General features: G+C 41.9%; 1 protein-coding gene and 1 pseudogene across 1 annotated transcript; both read left to right on the top strand.

Annotated features, from left to right (window-relative positions):
- The first annotated feature begins 453 nt into the window (after positions 1-453).
- Prss23 (protease, serine, 23) lies at positions 454-2188 on the top strand. Its single transcript, XM_013013900.1, has 2 exons — positions 454-508; positions 697-2188. Exon 2 carries the CDS (start codon positions 698-700, stop codon positions 1853-1855), a length of 1158 nt encoding a protein of 385 aa, XP_012869354.1. The 5' UTR covers positions 454-508; position 697; the 3' UTR covers positions 1856-2188.
- Positions 2189-7460: 5272 nt separating this feature from the next.
- LOC105984001 lies at positions 7461-8316 on the top strand (annotated as a pseudogene).
- The last annotated feature ends 4925 nt before the right edge of the window (positions 8317-13241 follow it).

The following is a 13241-nucleotide window of genomic DNA, read 5'->3' on the forward strand; positions in this document are numbered from 1 at the left end:
GGAATAGATTACCTGAGAACATGGATAACCACTTGAAAAAAATAGATAGCATTATTATTTTTAATATTTATAAATTCACAATTCAGGAAGTCTTACTATTGTACCCGATGCAATATTATAGCTTTTGATCTTTGACGGAGATCTTGTTAATATTCAACCTAATCCAAACACATAATAAAATAAAAAAATGTTAAATCCAAATACAAAGGGAATATTTTGATCACTAGAGGCTTGCTTTCTTTGGAACTCAATATATCATTGTAAAGACATGTCTAAATGTAAAGCAAAATGCTCCCAAATGCACCCCTCGTGTGGAAGCTACTGAGGAAGTGTGCCCCACTAATGCCTTGGTTACCACATCAGATATGTAGTTCAGACTTATTTTATAAATGACAAGTTGCCCTAAAAAATCTCCCAAATACATATTAGATTGAACCTGAGAGAGAAGAAGGAAAGCCAGGCAGAGGGACAATAGGACCAGGTTTCAAAGCAAGCTCGAAGTCACGTGGTAAGTGAGGACTGAGGTCTGGGTGCTAAGTCTGCACGGTGGGTGAGGCCATTATGGAAGGATTTCTGTGCAGACCTTGATTTCTGAGGGACTGTGAGATCTGGAGGCAGCGCCGCTGGCCTCTGCCAGTCTGCGGTGGATCAGCCTCAGCCTTTACTCTCCTGACCTGCTTGTTCTTGTTTGTGCAGAATGGCGCTCAGCATGGCGGGGCTCCCCGGACTCCTCTTCCTCGTCCTTCTCCTGCTCTGTGTGGCCGGGCAAGGGATGACCCACAGTGCCTCCTGGAAGCCCACCTGGCCCGCTTACCGCCTCCCTGTGGTCTTGCCTCAGTCTACCCTCACCCTAGCCAAGCCAGACTTTGGGGCTGAAGCCAAATTGGAGGTGTCCTCGTTATGCGGGCCCGAGTGTCACAAAGGAGCACCCCTGCCCACTTATGAGGAGGCCAAGCAATACCTGTCGTATGAGACCCTCTACTCCAATGGCAGCCGCACAGAGACCCGAGTGGGCATTTATGTCCTCAGCCCCCGCAGCGCCCAGCAGGGCGGGGAGGAGCGGGCAGGCCGGGCTCGCAGGAGGCGGCAGATCTATGGCTATGACAGCAGGTTCAGCATCTTTGGGAAGGACTTCCTCCTCAACTACCCGTTCTCCACGTCGGTGAAGTTGTCCACCGGCTGCACGGGCACGCTGGTGGCTGAGAAGCACGTCCTCACCGCCGCCCACTGCATACACGACGGCAAAAGCTACGTGAAAGGGACGCAGAAGCTGCGAGTGGGCTTCCTGAAGCCCAGGTATAAAGACGGCGCACGGGGCGCCAACAGCTCCAGCGCAGCCGTGCCGGACCCCATGAAGTTCCAGTGGATCCGCGTGAAGCGCACCCACGTGCCCAAGGGCTGGATCAAGGGCAATGCCAACGACATCGGCATGGATTACGACTATGCACTCCTGGAACTCAAGAAACCCCATAAGAGAAAGTTCATGAAGATCGGGGTGAGCCCCCCAGCCAAGCAGCTGCCCGGGGGCAGAATCCACTTCTCTGGCTATGACAACGATCGCCCGGGCAATCTGGTGTACCGATTCTGTGATGTCAAAGATGAAACCTACGACCTGCTCTACCAACAGTGCGATGCCCAGCCTGGGGCCAGCGGGTCCGGGGTCTACGTGAGGATGTGGAAGAGACCCCAGCAGAAGTGGGAGAGGAAAATTATTGGGATCTTTTCAGGGCACCAGTGGGTGGACATGAATGGTTCCCCGCAGGATTTCAACGTGGCTGTTAGGATCACCCCGCTCAAATACGCCCAGATTTGCTATTGGATAAAAGGAAATTATCTCGATTGCCGGGAGGGGTGACCTGGGGTTTCTTCCTGACAACCCTCCATGGTCTCATCCAGGAGAAGCCAGTTCTGTCTTTGGCTCGTGCACATGTGTGTGATATGTGTCATATAGGACTTTTCACCTGTTTTCTAAGATTTCAAGAATCCCAGCTTTATTACTAAAAACTGGTTTAGGTATCACATCCCTCTAGTTAACAGTTTAAAAACATTGGCATAGAAAAATTTTTTAAGCACGTTTGGGACACTAGGGAATATTTGGCAATTAAGTTACTCAAACTTTTTGAGGACTTCGATTTTTATTTCATCGGAACTTGTTTCAAAGGTTTATATTAAATATGTGGCATATGAACTCTTATGTTTGTGTTTGTATGTACTTTCTTCTGAGATATCTTGATTTTGTAAATGACTTGTTATTCATTCTTACAGGATGGTAATATCCCCACTGCATATGATTTTAAGAACTTTCACATGCTTCTTAGGCAGGCAGTTATAATAGTTTAGGCTTGGAGGCTGGAGGCACTTGCATAGTAGCTCTTATACAGTAAAAAAATAATTTATTGGCTATATTGATAAGAAACTTTATCTTACAGTAAATCAACACCCCAAGCAAGCTACTTTTACTTTTGAAAATAGTTTCTTTTCCAAAACTGTTGTTCTGCTTTGTGAGTCGTTTGCAGATGGTCCTGCCAACTTTTCAATCACCCCAGAGTGGGGAGGATCCTTTATGTCAATTCTTTCACTTGACATGATTTTCAATCACCTTTCTTAGAACTAGCTGAGTTTCAAAAGACAATCACTAGGGCCTAATTAGAACAGACTGTAATCTTTCCCATCTACCAGTGGGGTCACAATAAAAATAATTATAGCATTTTACCCCTGGAGTGCAGCACATCTGATGTTTTATCATTTGGATGGAGTAACTTAAAATGAATTAAATTCCAGAGAACAATGGATGCATTGTTCTTCAGAGGTCACTACAAAATAACCACTTGTTTTAAGCTTGGCACAGCCATCTAGCCTAATCAAAATTATTCTGCATAGTTTTCCATGTGCCTTCTGAGAGTTGTGTACTTGTTCGATCTAGAAACTTCTCTCACTATACTCATTTTGTAGTAAAATTACTTGAAAGTTGTGTGGCTTTTTCTTCCTGGTCTTAAAAGGGCCCCTTTCTCTGGAATGTGCTAGGCTACACATAAGCAAAAACTAAAATGAAATGGGGAGAATGCAAAGTGAACCAGAATTTGCTCTCTAGTGAGTGTTTTTGGTGTTTTTTGTTTTTGGTCGGTCTAGGGGCCTGAACTCTGGGCATGGGCACTATCCTTCAGCTCTCAGCTCAAGGCTAGCGCTCTACCACTTATGTGGCAGCTGAGGACTCGAACCCAAGGCCTCATGCATGCAAGGCAAGCACTCTACCACTGAACCACCTTCGCAGCCCCCTCTAGAGAGTGTTTTATAAGCACAATAATCATCACATACAGAGACTGACTTGTTCTGTTTTCTTATGTTTCTCAGCCTCTCAGTACTGCAGTACTTCTCTCTAACAGTGCAGTTTTTTTGGGTTTATTTGTTTTTGTTGGTTGTGGGGCTTGAACTCTGGGCCTGGGTGCTATCCCTCAGCCCTTCAGCTCAAGGCGGGCACTCTACCACTTGAGCCACAGTGCCACTTTGGTTTTCTGAGTGGTTTATTAGAGAAAGTATCTTGGACTTTCCTGTCTGGGCTGGCTTTGAACCGCAGTCCTCAGATCTCAGCCTCCTGAGTAGCTAGGCTTACAGGTGTGAGCCACCTGCCCAGTCAGTGCAGGGTTTTTTTTTTTGTTTGTTTTTGTTTTTATTATTGTGAAAATACGGTACAGAGGGGTTACAATTACATGGGCAAGATAATGAGTACATTTCTTATCAAGTATTGTTGCCTCCTCCTTTGTTTCCCCTGCCCATCCCTTCCCATCTAACCCCCCCATGCCCGCCCTCCCCCCTTGCAGGTTTTTTTTTTTTTTAAGCAAGAGGATATGAGATAGATGTTACTGTGTTTTTCTCAGTATTTTCCACTTACATAGGGCAGTGAGGACACTGTCACTTTAACATTCTCCTGGAAGCTTGTGCTTTTCGAAAAGGGGAATCCTCCACAGGCACTCAGGACAATACTACAGGCCTTTTTCAAGTCACACAAGAAATAGAAGGTAGGTGGGGGCCAGTAGTTCATGCCTGTAATCCTAGCAATACAGGAGGTAGAAATCTGAGAATTACAGTTCAAACAAAGCCAGTCCCAGCAGGAAAGTCCTTGAGACTCCAGTTAACCACTAAAACAACAACAGCAACAACAACTGGAAAAGGAGGTGTTGTTCAAGTGGCAGACACCACTTTGAATGAAAATAGCTAAGAGACAGCAGTCAGGACCTAGGTTCAAGCCCCAGACCCAGCTCAAAAAATATAGAACAAAATAAAGTAATATAAATGCATAGCAGGGAGATGCTGGGCTGCCAGAAAGCTTCTGCATCCTAGAACAATTTGCTCTGCCATCTTAAGAGGAGTCTCACCTGGAGAAGAAGAGACATCTCCATTCTTAGGTCCTGTATTTCGGTTTCTGTTTTTGTTTGCTTTTACTTTGCATAAGAGAGAGAAAAAGAAAGAGAAAGAGAAACAGGCCCTGAAACTATAACTAACTTCTAACATAGATGCTTTTTTATGAAGTTCACTGATCTTTAAATTTTGTTATTTCTTAGAAAGTTAGGCAGTGGCACAAAGTCAAAAATCATACCAATGTTTTCTTCACAAATAGATAAAATTTACTAAAGAGGAGTAACCATACTACATATTATGTGTTATGTATCAGTATAAGAATATTGTAAAATAAAGCAACAGGTTTTCCTTTTTAGTCGTGATGACAGAAAGCATGACATTAAATTATCACAGCAGTTTAAAGCAAAAGAAAGGAAGGAAGGAAAGAGGGAGGGAGGGAGGGAGGGAGGAAGGAAGGAAAGAAAGAAAGAAAGGAAGGAAGGAAGGAGAGGCTCATGCTCTTCACCTAACTGTGTATCCTCCCAAGAAAGATAGTAGAAAAATATGTCCCAAAGTATATCACATAATACTTGTACTTCCAGATTTTCTACCAAAATTGATACAAGGAGAAGCCCCTCAGTACCCCTCTCTAAATTTATGGAAGCTCACTGGCCTGGTTGCACATCAGAAGCTCTGAAAAGCCTTCTAAGAAGACCTGTTAATATTGTTAAACTTACATTCCAATCAAACATCTCTGGTTCCAAAGCCCTCCATTTCTCCTGTCATGTCTAGGAGCAATCCAGCCTTCGAATTCAGTTTCGGAATTGCTATGAGAGCCTTTTGGCGAGAATGCGAATAAAGGAAATATGGCAGGCCCTGAGGATCAATCTATACTTTTGATGCTTAGTGAGACCCTGTAGCCAAGATTTAAGAACACTCACAATGTAAATTTGGAGAAGGATGAACCCAAAATTGTTTGTCACTGGGCATCAGAATGATGGGACCCATCTTACGTAGAATTTGGAGCTTTTGAAAGAAATTAATATAAAAAAAACTTAAAAATACTACTAAGGAGGTAAAGAAGTATGAGTGAGCAAGGGACATAATTGCACATAAATTCCTTCTTGACTTTTGGACCAGAATACTGAGATTCTTCTCCTAGTTCTGGGTTCTTTATGGCTCTTGGGCCCTCTGGAAAGGAAGCCCCAGCACCCCTGGGTCACAAACCTAAGAGTAATCTTTCTCTACTAACCCCTCCAAGAAGTCTGAACACAGCACTCACTGAAGATGACCACCTAACCTGGAGGGATGGCTCTCAAGTCTCTTGTCTCTTGTTTGGGTGCCCAAAGGAATTCTACAGTCACTCTCAGTGCCTCCTCATGAAGGCTGCTGGGAGATCTTGATCAAGGAATCCGTTGGACAGTTCTTGCCCTGGCCTGGGTTTCTTGTTTATCCAGGTTCTGCTGCTGTTCTATCTGCTTCCACCCCCTTTTTGTCTTGAAATTGCCTCTGTTCTTTTATTTCAATGGATGGTTTGATAGAATAACAATTTAACTTCTCATCCAGAATGGGATGTTCTTGAGAGTTACTGAAAGGGAATGCTATTAATAATAAGGATGGGACCACAAGTGCAACCAAGTATGTCCTGGGTTAATAATCATAATTTCATGATTGGTCACTTGACTGCTAAACACTTGGGGGCATTAAGGAGAACTCAGAATGGCCACTTGCTAACCTAGGGACAACAATGTCTCTCAGCAATGAGCTTCCCTTGTGGTTTCTACCATATTCTGTTTTTGCCTGGACCAGCATTCTGAGGCCCTCCAATGGAAGCAGATGGGGATTAAAATCATAGGTGGTGTGCATAGAACCATTTCTAGCACATGTACAGTATAACTGTTTTTACTCTGATACTTGCCCAGAGGAAAAAAACCAACTTCCAGGACAAGAGAAAACCAGAATGAAATTTAGGACAGTAGAGCAGAGAAAGCCTTGGAGTTGGGCATATTGAGTTCATATTTTTCCTAGTTCCATGATCCTCCCTGTTCATACTCTCCAGAGGAAGAGGAAGAGGAAGAAGACAGCTGCCTATGTAATCCCCACTGATTCACTGTGTGTCCTCGGTGGTTCAGGCTCTCATTAGCCCTTACCTCTGGTTAGGAAACCTCCTGCCTCCTCTTAGGGCATCATAATCTAGAACACTTTTATAAGTAGAGAACAAGCAAGATGCTGCAAAGCCCAGTCGTCCTGCTCTACAACTCCATCGTCCCTGTGAAACTCATAAGCTTCCCACATCTGCGTGTGAGCTGTCTACTGAAAAAGCTTGAGGGGATAGAATGCTACAGATTTAGTGAACTGAAGTACTTGGGCCCCTGTCATAATCAAATTTGGTCCATTCAAGAAACAGGTAGCAAATAGTATGACTAAGGCAGATGAACAAAAAGATGGTATCAAGAGAGAAACCCAAACTGAGATTTTGACCAGAAGATACAGGAGTTAAGATAAGGAGGTAAGCGTTCTCCCTAAGTGCCAGTGACTCCTGCCTATAACCCTAGCTACTCACAAGGCTGAGATCAGAGACTCAGTTTGAAGTCAGCCTAGGAAGGAGCCTCCATCTCCTTTTAACCAGCAAAAAAAGCTACACTGGAGGGGAGACATGGTACAAGCGATGAGCAAAAAAGCTGAGCAAGGTTGAGATCCTTAGTTTAACCCCTAGTACTAGAACACACACACACACACACACACACACACACACACACACACGAGTTCTGGAAATGACTTCAGAATATATTCTACTTTCTAGAAGATAAAATACATTTTAGAAGGAGACCTGATGAGATCTAATAAAGAACATGAAGCAGAGTAGGCAAATGGCCTAGGGACCACAATAATTTAGTAATTCATATAATATTTGAGTTTATTTTAAAATAAAAAAGCCAAATGCGGCGGTTCATGTCCATACAGCCAGCTAGTTGGGATATGGACATTGAGAAGATTGCAGTTTGAGTCCAACCTGGGAAAAAGGTGAAGAAAATCCCATCTCAACAAAAAATTGGATAGGATGAGCAATCACAACAATAAAAAGTTAAGTGAACTTCTGCCTTTTTGGCTTTCTGACCAGCACCATGGCAGTCATCAAGAACAAGCGCCTTGCAAGAGGTAGCAAAAGGGAGCCAAGAAGAAAGTGGCTGATCCATTTTCTAAGTAAGACTGGTATGATGTGAACGCACAGGCCATGTTCAATATAGGAAATATTGGGAAACCTCTAGTCATGAGGATTCAAGGAACCAAAATTGCATCTGATGGCCTCAAAGTGTGGTGCTTGAAGTGATCCTTGCTGATCTGAATAATGATGAACACATTTAGAAAATTCAAGCTTCTTGTCCATGTAATTGTAACCCCTCTATACGGTATTTTCACAAGAAAAAAGAAAAGAAAATTCAAGCTAATGACTGAAGGTGTTCAGGGCGAGAAGTACCTGACCAACTTCCATGGCATTGATCACACCCCGGACAAAATGTGTTCCAAGCTTAAAAAGTATCAGACCATGATTGAAGTTCATGTTGTTGTCAAGACTGCAGGTGGTTATTTGCTTCATCTATTCTGGTTGATTTATTATTTGTTTTTACCAAAAAGGAAATCAGATCCTTGAGACCTCCTATGCTCAGCACTAACAGGTTGGCCAAATCCAGATGAGGTTGATGGAAATCATGACCAAAGAAGTGCAGACAAATGACTTGAAAGAAGTAGTTAATGAACTGATTCCAGACAGCACTGGGAAAGACATCGAAAAGCCTTGCCAGTCTATTTATCCACTTCATGACGTCTTTATTAGAAAACTAATAATGCTAAGAAAGCCCAAGTTTGAAACTCATGGAGGCTCATAGTGAAGGTGGTAGTTCTAGAACTACTGGGGATGAAACTGGTGCTAAAGTCCAGCAAACTGATGGGTCGGAGCCACACATCTAAGAATCCATTTAAAATTCAGAGTTTCAATTGTGACAAATAAAAGGCCTATTTGTGATGGCTCGCATCTCAAAAAAAAAAAGTTAACTGAGTAATCCCAGCTACTCGGAAATGTACATACTGGGTTTCCAGTCCAAGGCTGACCTGGGTAAAAAACACAAGTCCTTATCTCAAAAATAACTAAAGCAAAAAGGGGCTGGGAGCATGGCTCATATGGTAGAGTGCTTGCCTAGTAAAGGTGAGCCCTAAGTTTGAATCCCAAAAGTGCCAAAGAGAAATTGGAAGGAAAATAATAAACTTTATGTTTTGTTATGTAATGTTAAACCAGTTATGAAACACAATTTTTAAATATTTTTAATGGCAAGAAGAAGCCTATGAAGGTAAAAATGTCCAGGGCCCTCCAAAGTCATTATGCAGTGTTGATTCACATTTTATAGTATCTCTTTTGGAGCTAATTAAAAAAGGATTGTAGAGGATGGAAATAGAAAAAAATAGTAATTCAGGGAAGAAATGGAGATAGATTTGATTAGGGTAGAAGAGAATATTGAATAGCATAGAGGAGAATATTGAATAGCAATCACCTAGAATAGAGTATATGTTGACAGTAAAGCCCACATAGAGAGACTATGGTTAAAAAAAAAAAGGAAAGAGCAATTAAGATTGATTCTGTGAGGCTGGAGATAGAGTTTGGGGTACTATGCATGCATGAGGTCCTGGCTATGACCCTTCAAGTTCAATCCCATGACAAAAAAAGGGACTCCTACATTTGGGGCCTAAGTATCCATGTAGAATCCAGATTCCATTTGCAGAGACAGAGAAAATGATTAGGTTTGGGATGTGGTAAAAATCAAGATTGTTGTTGCTGGTGGTCATATTATGTTTAAACTAGACACCCAAAATGATGATGTGAAATCTTTGATTACAGAAAAGCTCAGTATGAAGATCTGTTTTTTTTAGTAGTGCCTCTTATTTTGACACTTGAAAAGAATTCATAATAAATCAACTATACAATCTTCTGCATATCAACAGAACACTCATTTGGTTTGAACACACACGGAACATTCTTCAAGACAAGTCTTAATATAATTTATTTGATTTTATTTGTATTATATTTAAATAGTTGTTCAAAGGGATTTCAATTGAACATATCAGTTTATGAATTCACTGTGTCTTTATCAGTATCACCCTTTCCATCTTTTTCTCCCATCCCTTGCAACCCCACCCATCTACCTGGTGTACTGTATTAAATATAATGACAATATTCACCTACCCTTCTTCTCCCAATTTATCTGCCCCCTACCCTTCCCTTGACCTCCCCTGACAAAACATGTTTCGTCTTCCTGGTATTTATTTTGTTAAACTGTTGGTTAGTTGTTCAGAGGAGTTATACCACTGGAATCCCCTCCTGTGTATACCATACTTTAGTCAATTAGTGTATATATACTTATGATCCTGTACATATTTTCATATGCTTATGCTTCAACTATAATTTTCACAGATGAGAGAAAACATGCAGTGTTTTGTCTCTGAGCCTGACTTACTTCACTTAACATAATCTTGAATCCACATCTAGAAGCATCTGAAAGTTGCAGGGTGAGATAATTATCACCTGGGAAGAAAAAGAGTCTTGAAAAGAGTTGGAAGAACCAAGACTGCCAACATTTAGATCTTGGGGTCAGTAGAGGGAGAGGAGGAAGATGAGATAACAGGACACTTGTAAGAAGCAGTCAATAAGGTCAGAGGAGAACCAGGAAAATATGGCTGCACAGAGGCCAAGAGAAAGAAGTTTAAAGTCAGGTAGGAGGAGGGAGGGAAAAGTACGGAACAAAGTCAGGTTTGGGGTTCAGTGTTGCAAATGTGCCTCTAGCGATGCAGGACAAGATGAGATCATCTAGCTCTCCATGGCCCAGCTCTTTCTATGAAGGGCACAGCCTCCCCCAGGCCTCTGTATTCCTCACTGTATGGGCTCAGCCCTTGCTTACCACTGAGCTCAGTGCCTGTGCTGGAATGATTGATGAACACAGTCCTCTCCTGGAGACGGAGTGCAGCTCTGCCCACAGGAAGTGCAAAGGTCCAGGACCATACCTCCCTGGAGAAGAACAAGCTTCAGTGGGCCATGAAAATGTGGATCCAATGATCCAGAGCCTCCTTCTCTTGCCTAGCTGGATGTTTGCTAAGAGGCACATAGTGCAGGATGACTCTTCAGTGTGGTATTTCTTTTTTTTTCCATATATATTTTTTATTGTAAAAATACTGTACAGAGGGGTTACAGTAATATGAGTAGGGTATTGAGTACATTTTCTATTGAGCATTGTTATCTCCTCCTTTGTTTTTCCCCTACCATCCCTTCCCTCCCCACCTCCCCTCAAAATTGTAAGGTTTGTTTTCAACATAGTGTCTTATACATCTCATTGTTACAGTGGGTCAACCTGTATCCTTATTTCAACATTTTGTTATATCTCTTCCCCTCCCCAAATTATAAATATGTATATACAAGATGCAGGGCACCCGGAATCAGATACAGTGAAAACAGGGGTTATACTGTGGGGGAAGAATATACAAAAGAAACAAAAGAATCACATGTGCATTATAAGTTAAAAACAATAGCAAGCAAGAAAAAAACCACTTGTGTCCCTGTCTTGGGGTATATCTTATACCCCATCATCTTATATGGTCATATGTATATAGCTTTTGACCTTTTCTGCTTGTCCTAGACATGTACTAATTATTGCAAATAAAGGAAACCATGGGACCTATGTTTCTTTGGCCCTTAATATAATTTTTTCCAAGTCTTTCCTTTTCCTAACAAATGGGGAAATGTCATTCTTTCTGATGGAGCAATAGAATTCCAATATATATATATACCACATTTTCTTGATCCATTCATCTACTGAGGGCATCTGGATTGGTTCCATATCTTAGCTATGGTAAATAATGCTGCAATAAACATTGTTGTGCTGGTAGCTTTAGTGTGGTCTTGTTTGTAAACATTTGGGTAAATGCCCCAAAGTGGGATTGCTGGGTCATAGGGGAGTTCTATGTGGAGTCTTTTGAGGAACCTCCATACTGCTTTCCAAAGTGGTTGAACAAGTTTACATTCCCACCAACAATGAAGTAAGGTTCCATTTCTACGTCCTCCTTCTCCTTCATCCTCAGAATCTGAGAATTCTTCAATCACAAGCTATCCGTTTGTCGGATGCTCAGATTGAAATTCTCTTATCAGGATCTTCTCCATCTTCATCTCCACTGTCTTCATGAACAGCATCTTCTGGGATAGTTTGCATTTGGACACCAGGTGTGTGAGGTAACATGTGCAAATTTTCAAATAAATGCTGTTTTATCTTTTCCATATATTCTGGAGTGCTCTGGTTTGTCATGTTGGAAGGACTAATATGCAGTTTGAAATCTGATCCAAAATACTCAAAGTAATCATTATATGGCAACTCATTGGGAATCTCACAATCAAGGGCAACCTCTGTCTCATATGTCCAACATCATTGTATAGCCACTCTTTGTGCCAGGCACGTAGAGAGTCGCAGTAATACTTTTCAAATGAATCACAGAATGAACTATCCTAGTGGGTTTAAATAAGCTATATAATACTATGACTTGGAATTTTGTGGATTTGGATATTCCTTGAGTTCAAACATATTTCAGAATAAAACTCCTGTGATGTCTTGTCCATTTTGTACTCGATTCTACTCACTCTGTCCCATTGCATCCCATTTGATTCTATTCTTTCTGATTTATTATTCTATATCATTCCATGCTATTCTAATTCACTTATTTTTCTATCTTCTTATTTATTCTAATTATTTATTTGTTCTATCTCCTACCTTATTTTATAGTCTGTTCTATTCTTCCATCCCATCCCATTCCATCCTATCCAATTCTTCCATTCCATTCTATTTCATTTCATTCAATCTTACCCTATCCTGTTTTTCTGACATATAGTACATTGCTTCTGTTAGGCATGTATTTGTCTTTCCTGCTAGTCTAAGGGCCTGGTAAGAGAAAGGGCTAAATTCCTTTCTCTGTCTCTCATTGTTTAGCCCAGGCCTGGCAGAGAAGTACTCATTGAGAACATGGGTGTTAGTGCCTCTGTCTTCAGCACCCCGCACACACAATCAAGCAACACATTGCACACATCTGTGCTGTGCACATCCTTCTTTGTGACTCCTCTACCACTGCTCTGACTTTTCCCTCATCACTCTCCTTTAATGTAAGATACCATATTCCACATGGGATTCTGAGCTGCACAACTCACCAGAGCTGCAAAGGATACGTTCTGAAGCAAAGACCTGGTCCAATTCCTGCCTCCTGTTAGAGAACATGATTTTGTTGTGTTACCTTGAATCCATAGTTCATCCCATGGTTTATTCTCCATAGCTCCTCAGTCATCCAACTTGGACCTATGCATGTTGCACTAAATACATATGTGGTTTGTGTATGTGTATGCGTGTGTGTGCGTGCGCGTGTGAGCGCACACACATGTGACCTGTACCAAGCCTGGGGCTTGAACTGAGGGCCTGAGTACTATCCTTGAGCTTCTTTTTTTTTTTCTAAAGGTTAGTACTTGACCACTTGAGCTACTTGCTCCACTTCCAGCTTTTGGGTAGTTAATTAGAGATAAAAAGTTTTGTGGACTTTTCTGCCCAGACTGGCTTTGAACCACAGTCTCAGATCTCAGCATTCTAAGTAGCTAGGATGATAAGCATGAGCTACAAGAGTCCAGTACACATATGTATTTTTAAGCCTCTGTCATTTCTCAGACTCTCTTCCCCTCTCTAAGTGGCCTTCCCCATCTCTTCAGACCATCCAATTATGTATTCAGCAAATGTCCCCAGATGGGTGACAGTGGCTCCTCTCATCCTGGAGCTGCGGAATACAAGCTGTGCTCAGGATGTACTGTGTCTTCTTTTGAGGTCACTGCAGTTGTG

Source organism: Dipodomys ordii, unplaced genomic scaffold (assembly GCF_000151885.1).
Source record: "Dipodomys ordii isolate 6190 unplaced genomic scaffold, Dord_2.0 Scaffold22, whole genome shotgun sequence".
Lineage (NCBI taxonomy): Eukaryota > Metazoa > Chordata > Mammalia > Rodentia > Heteromyidae > Dipodomys > Dipodomys ordii.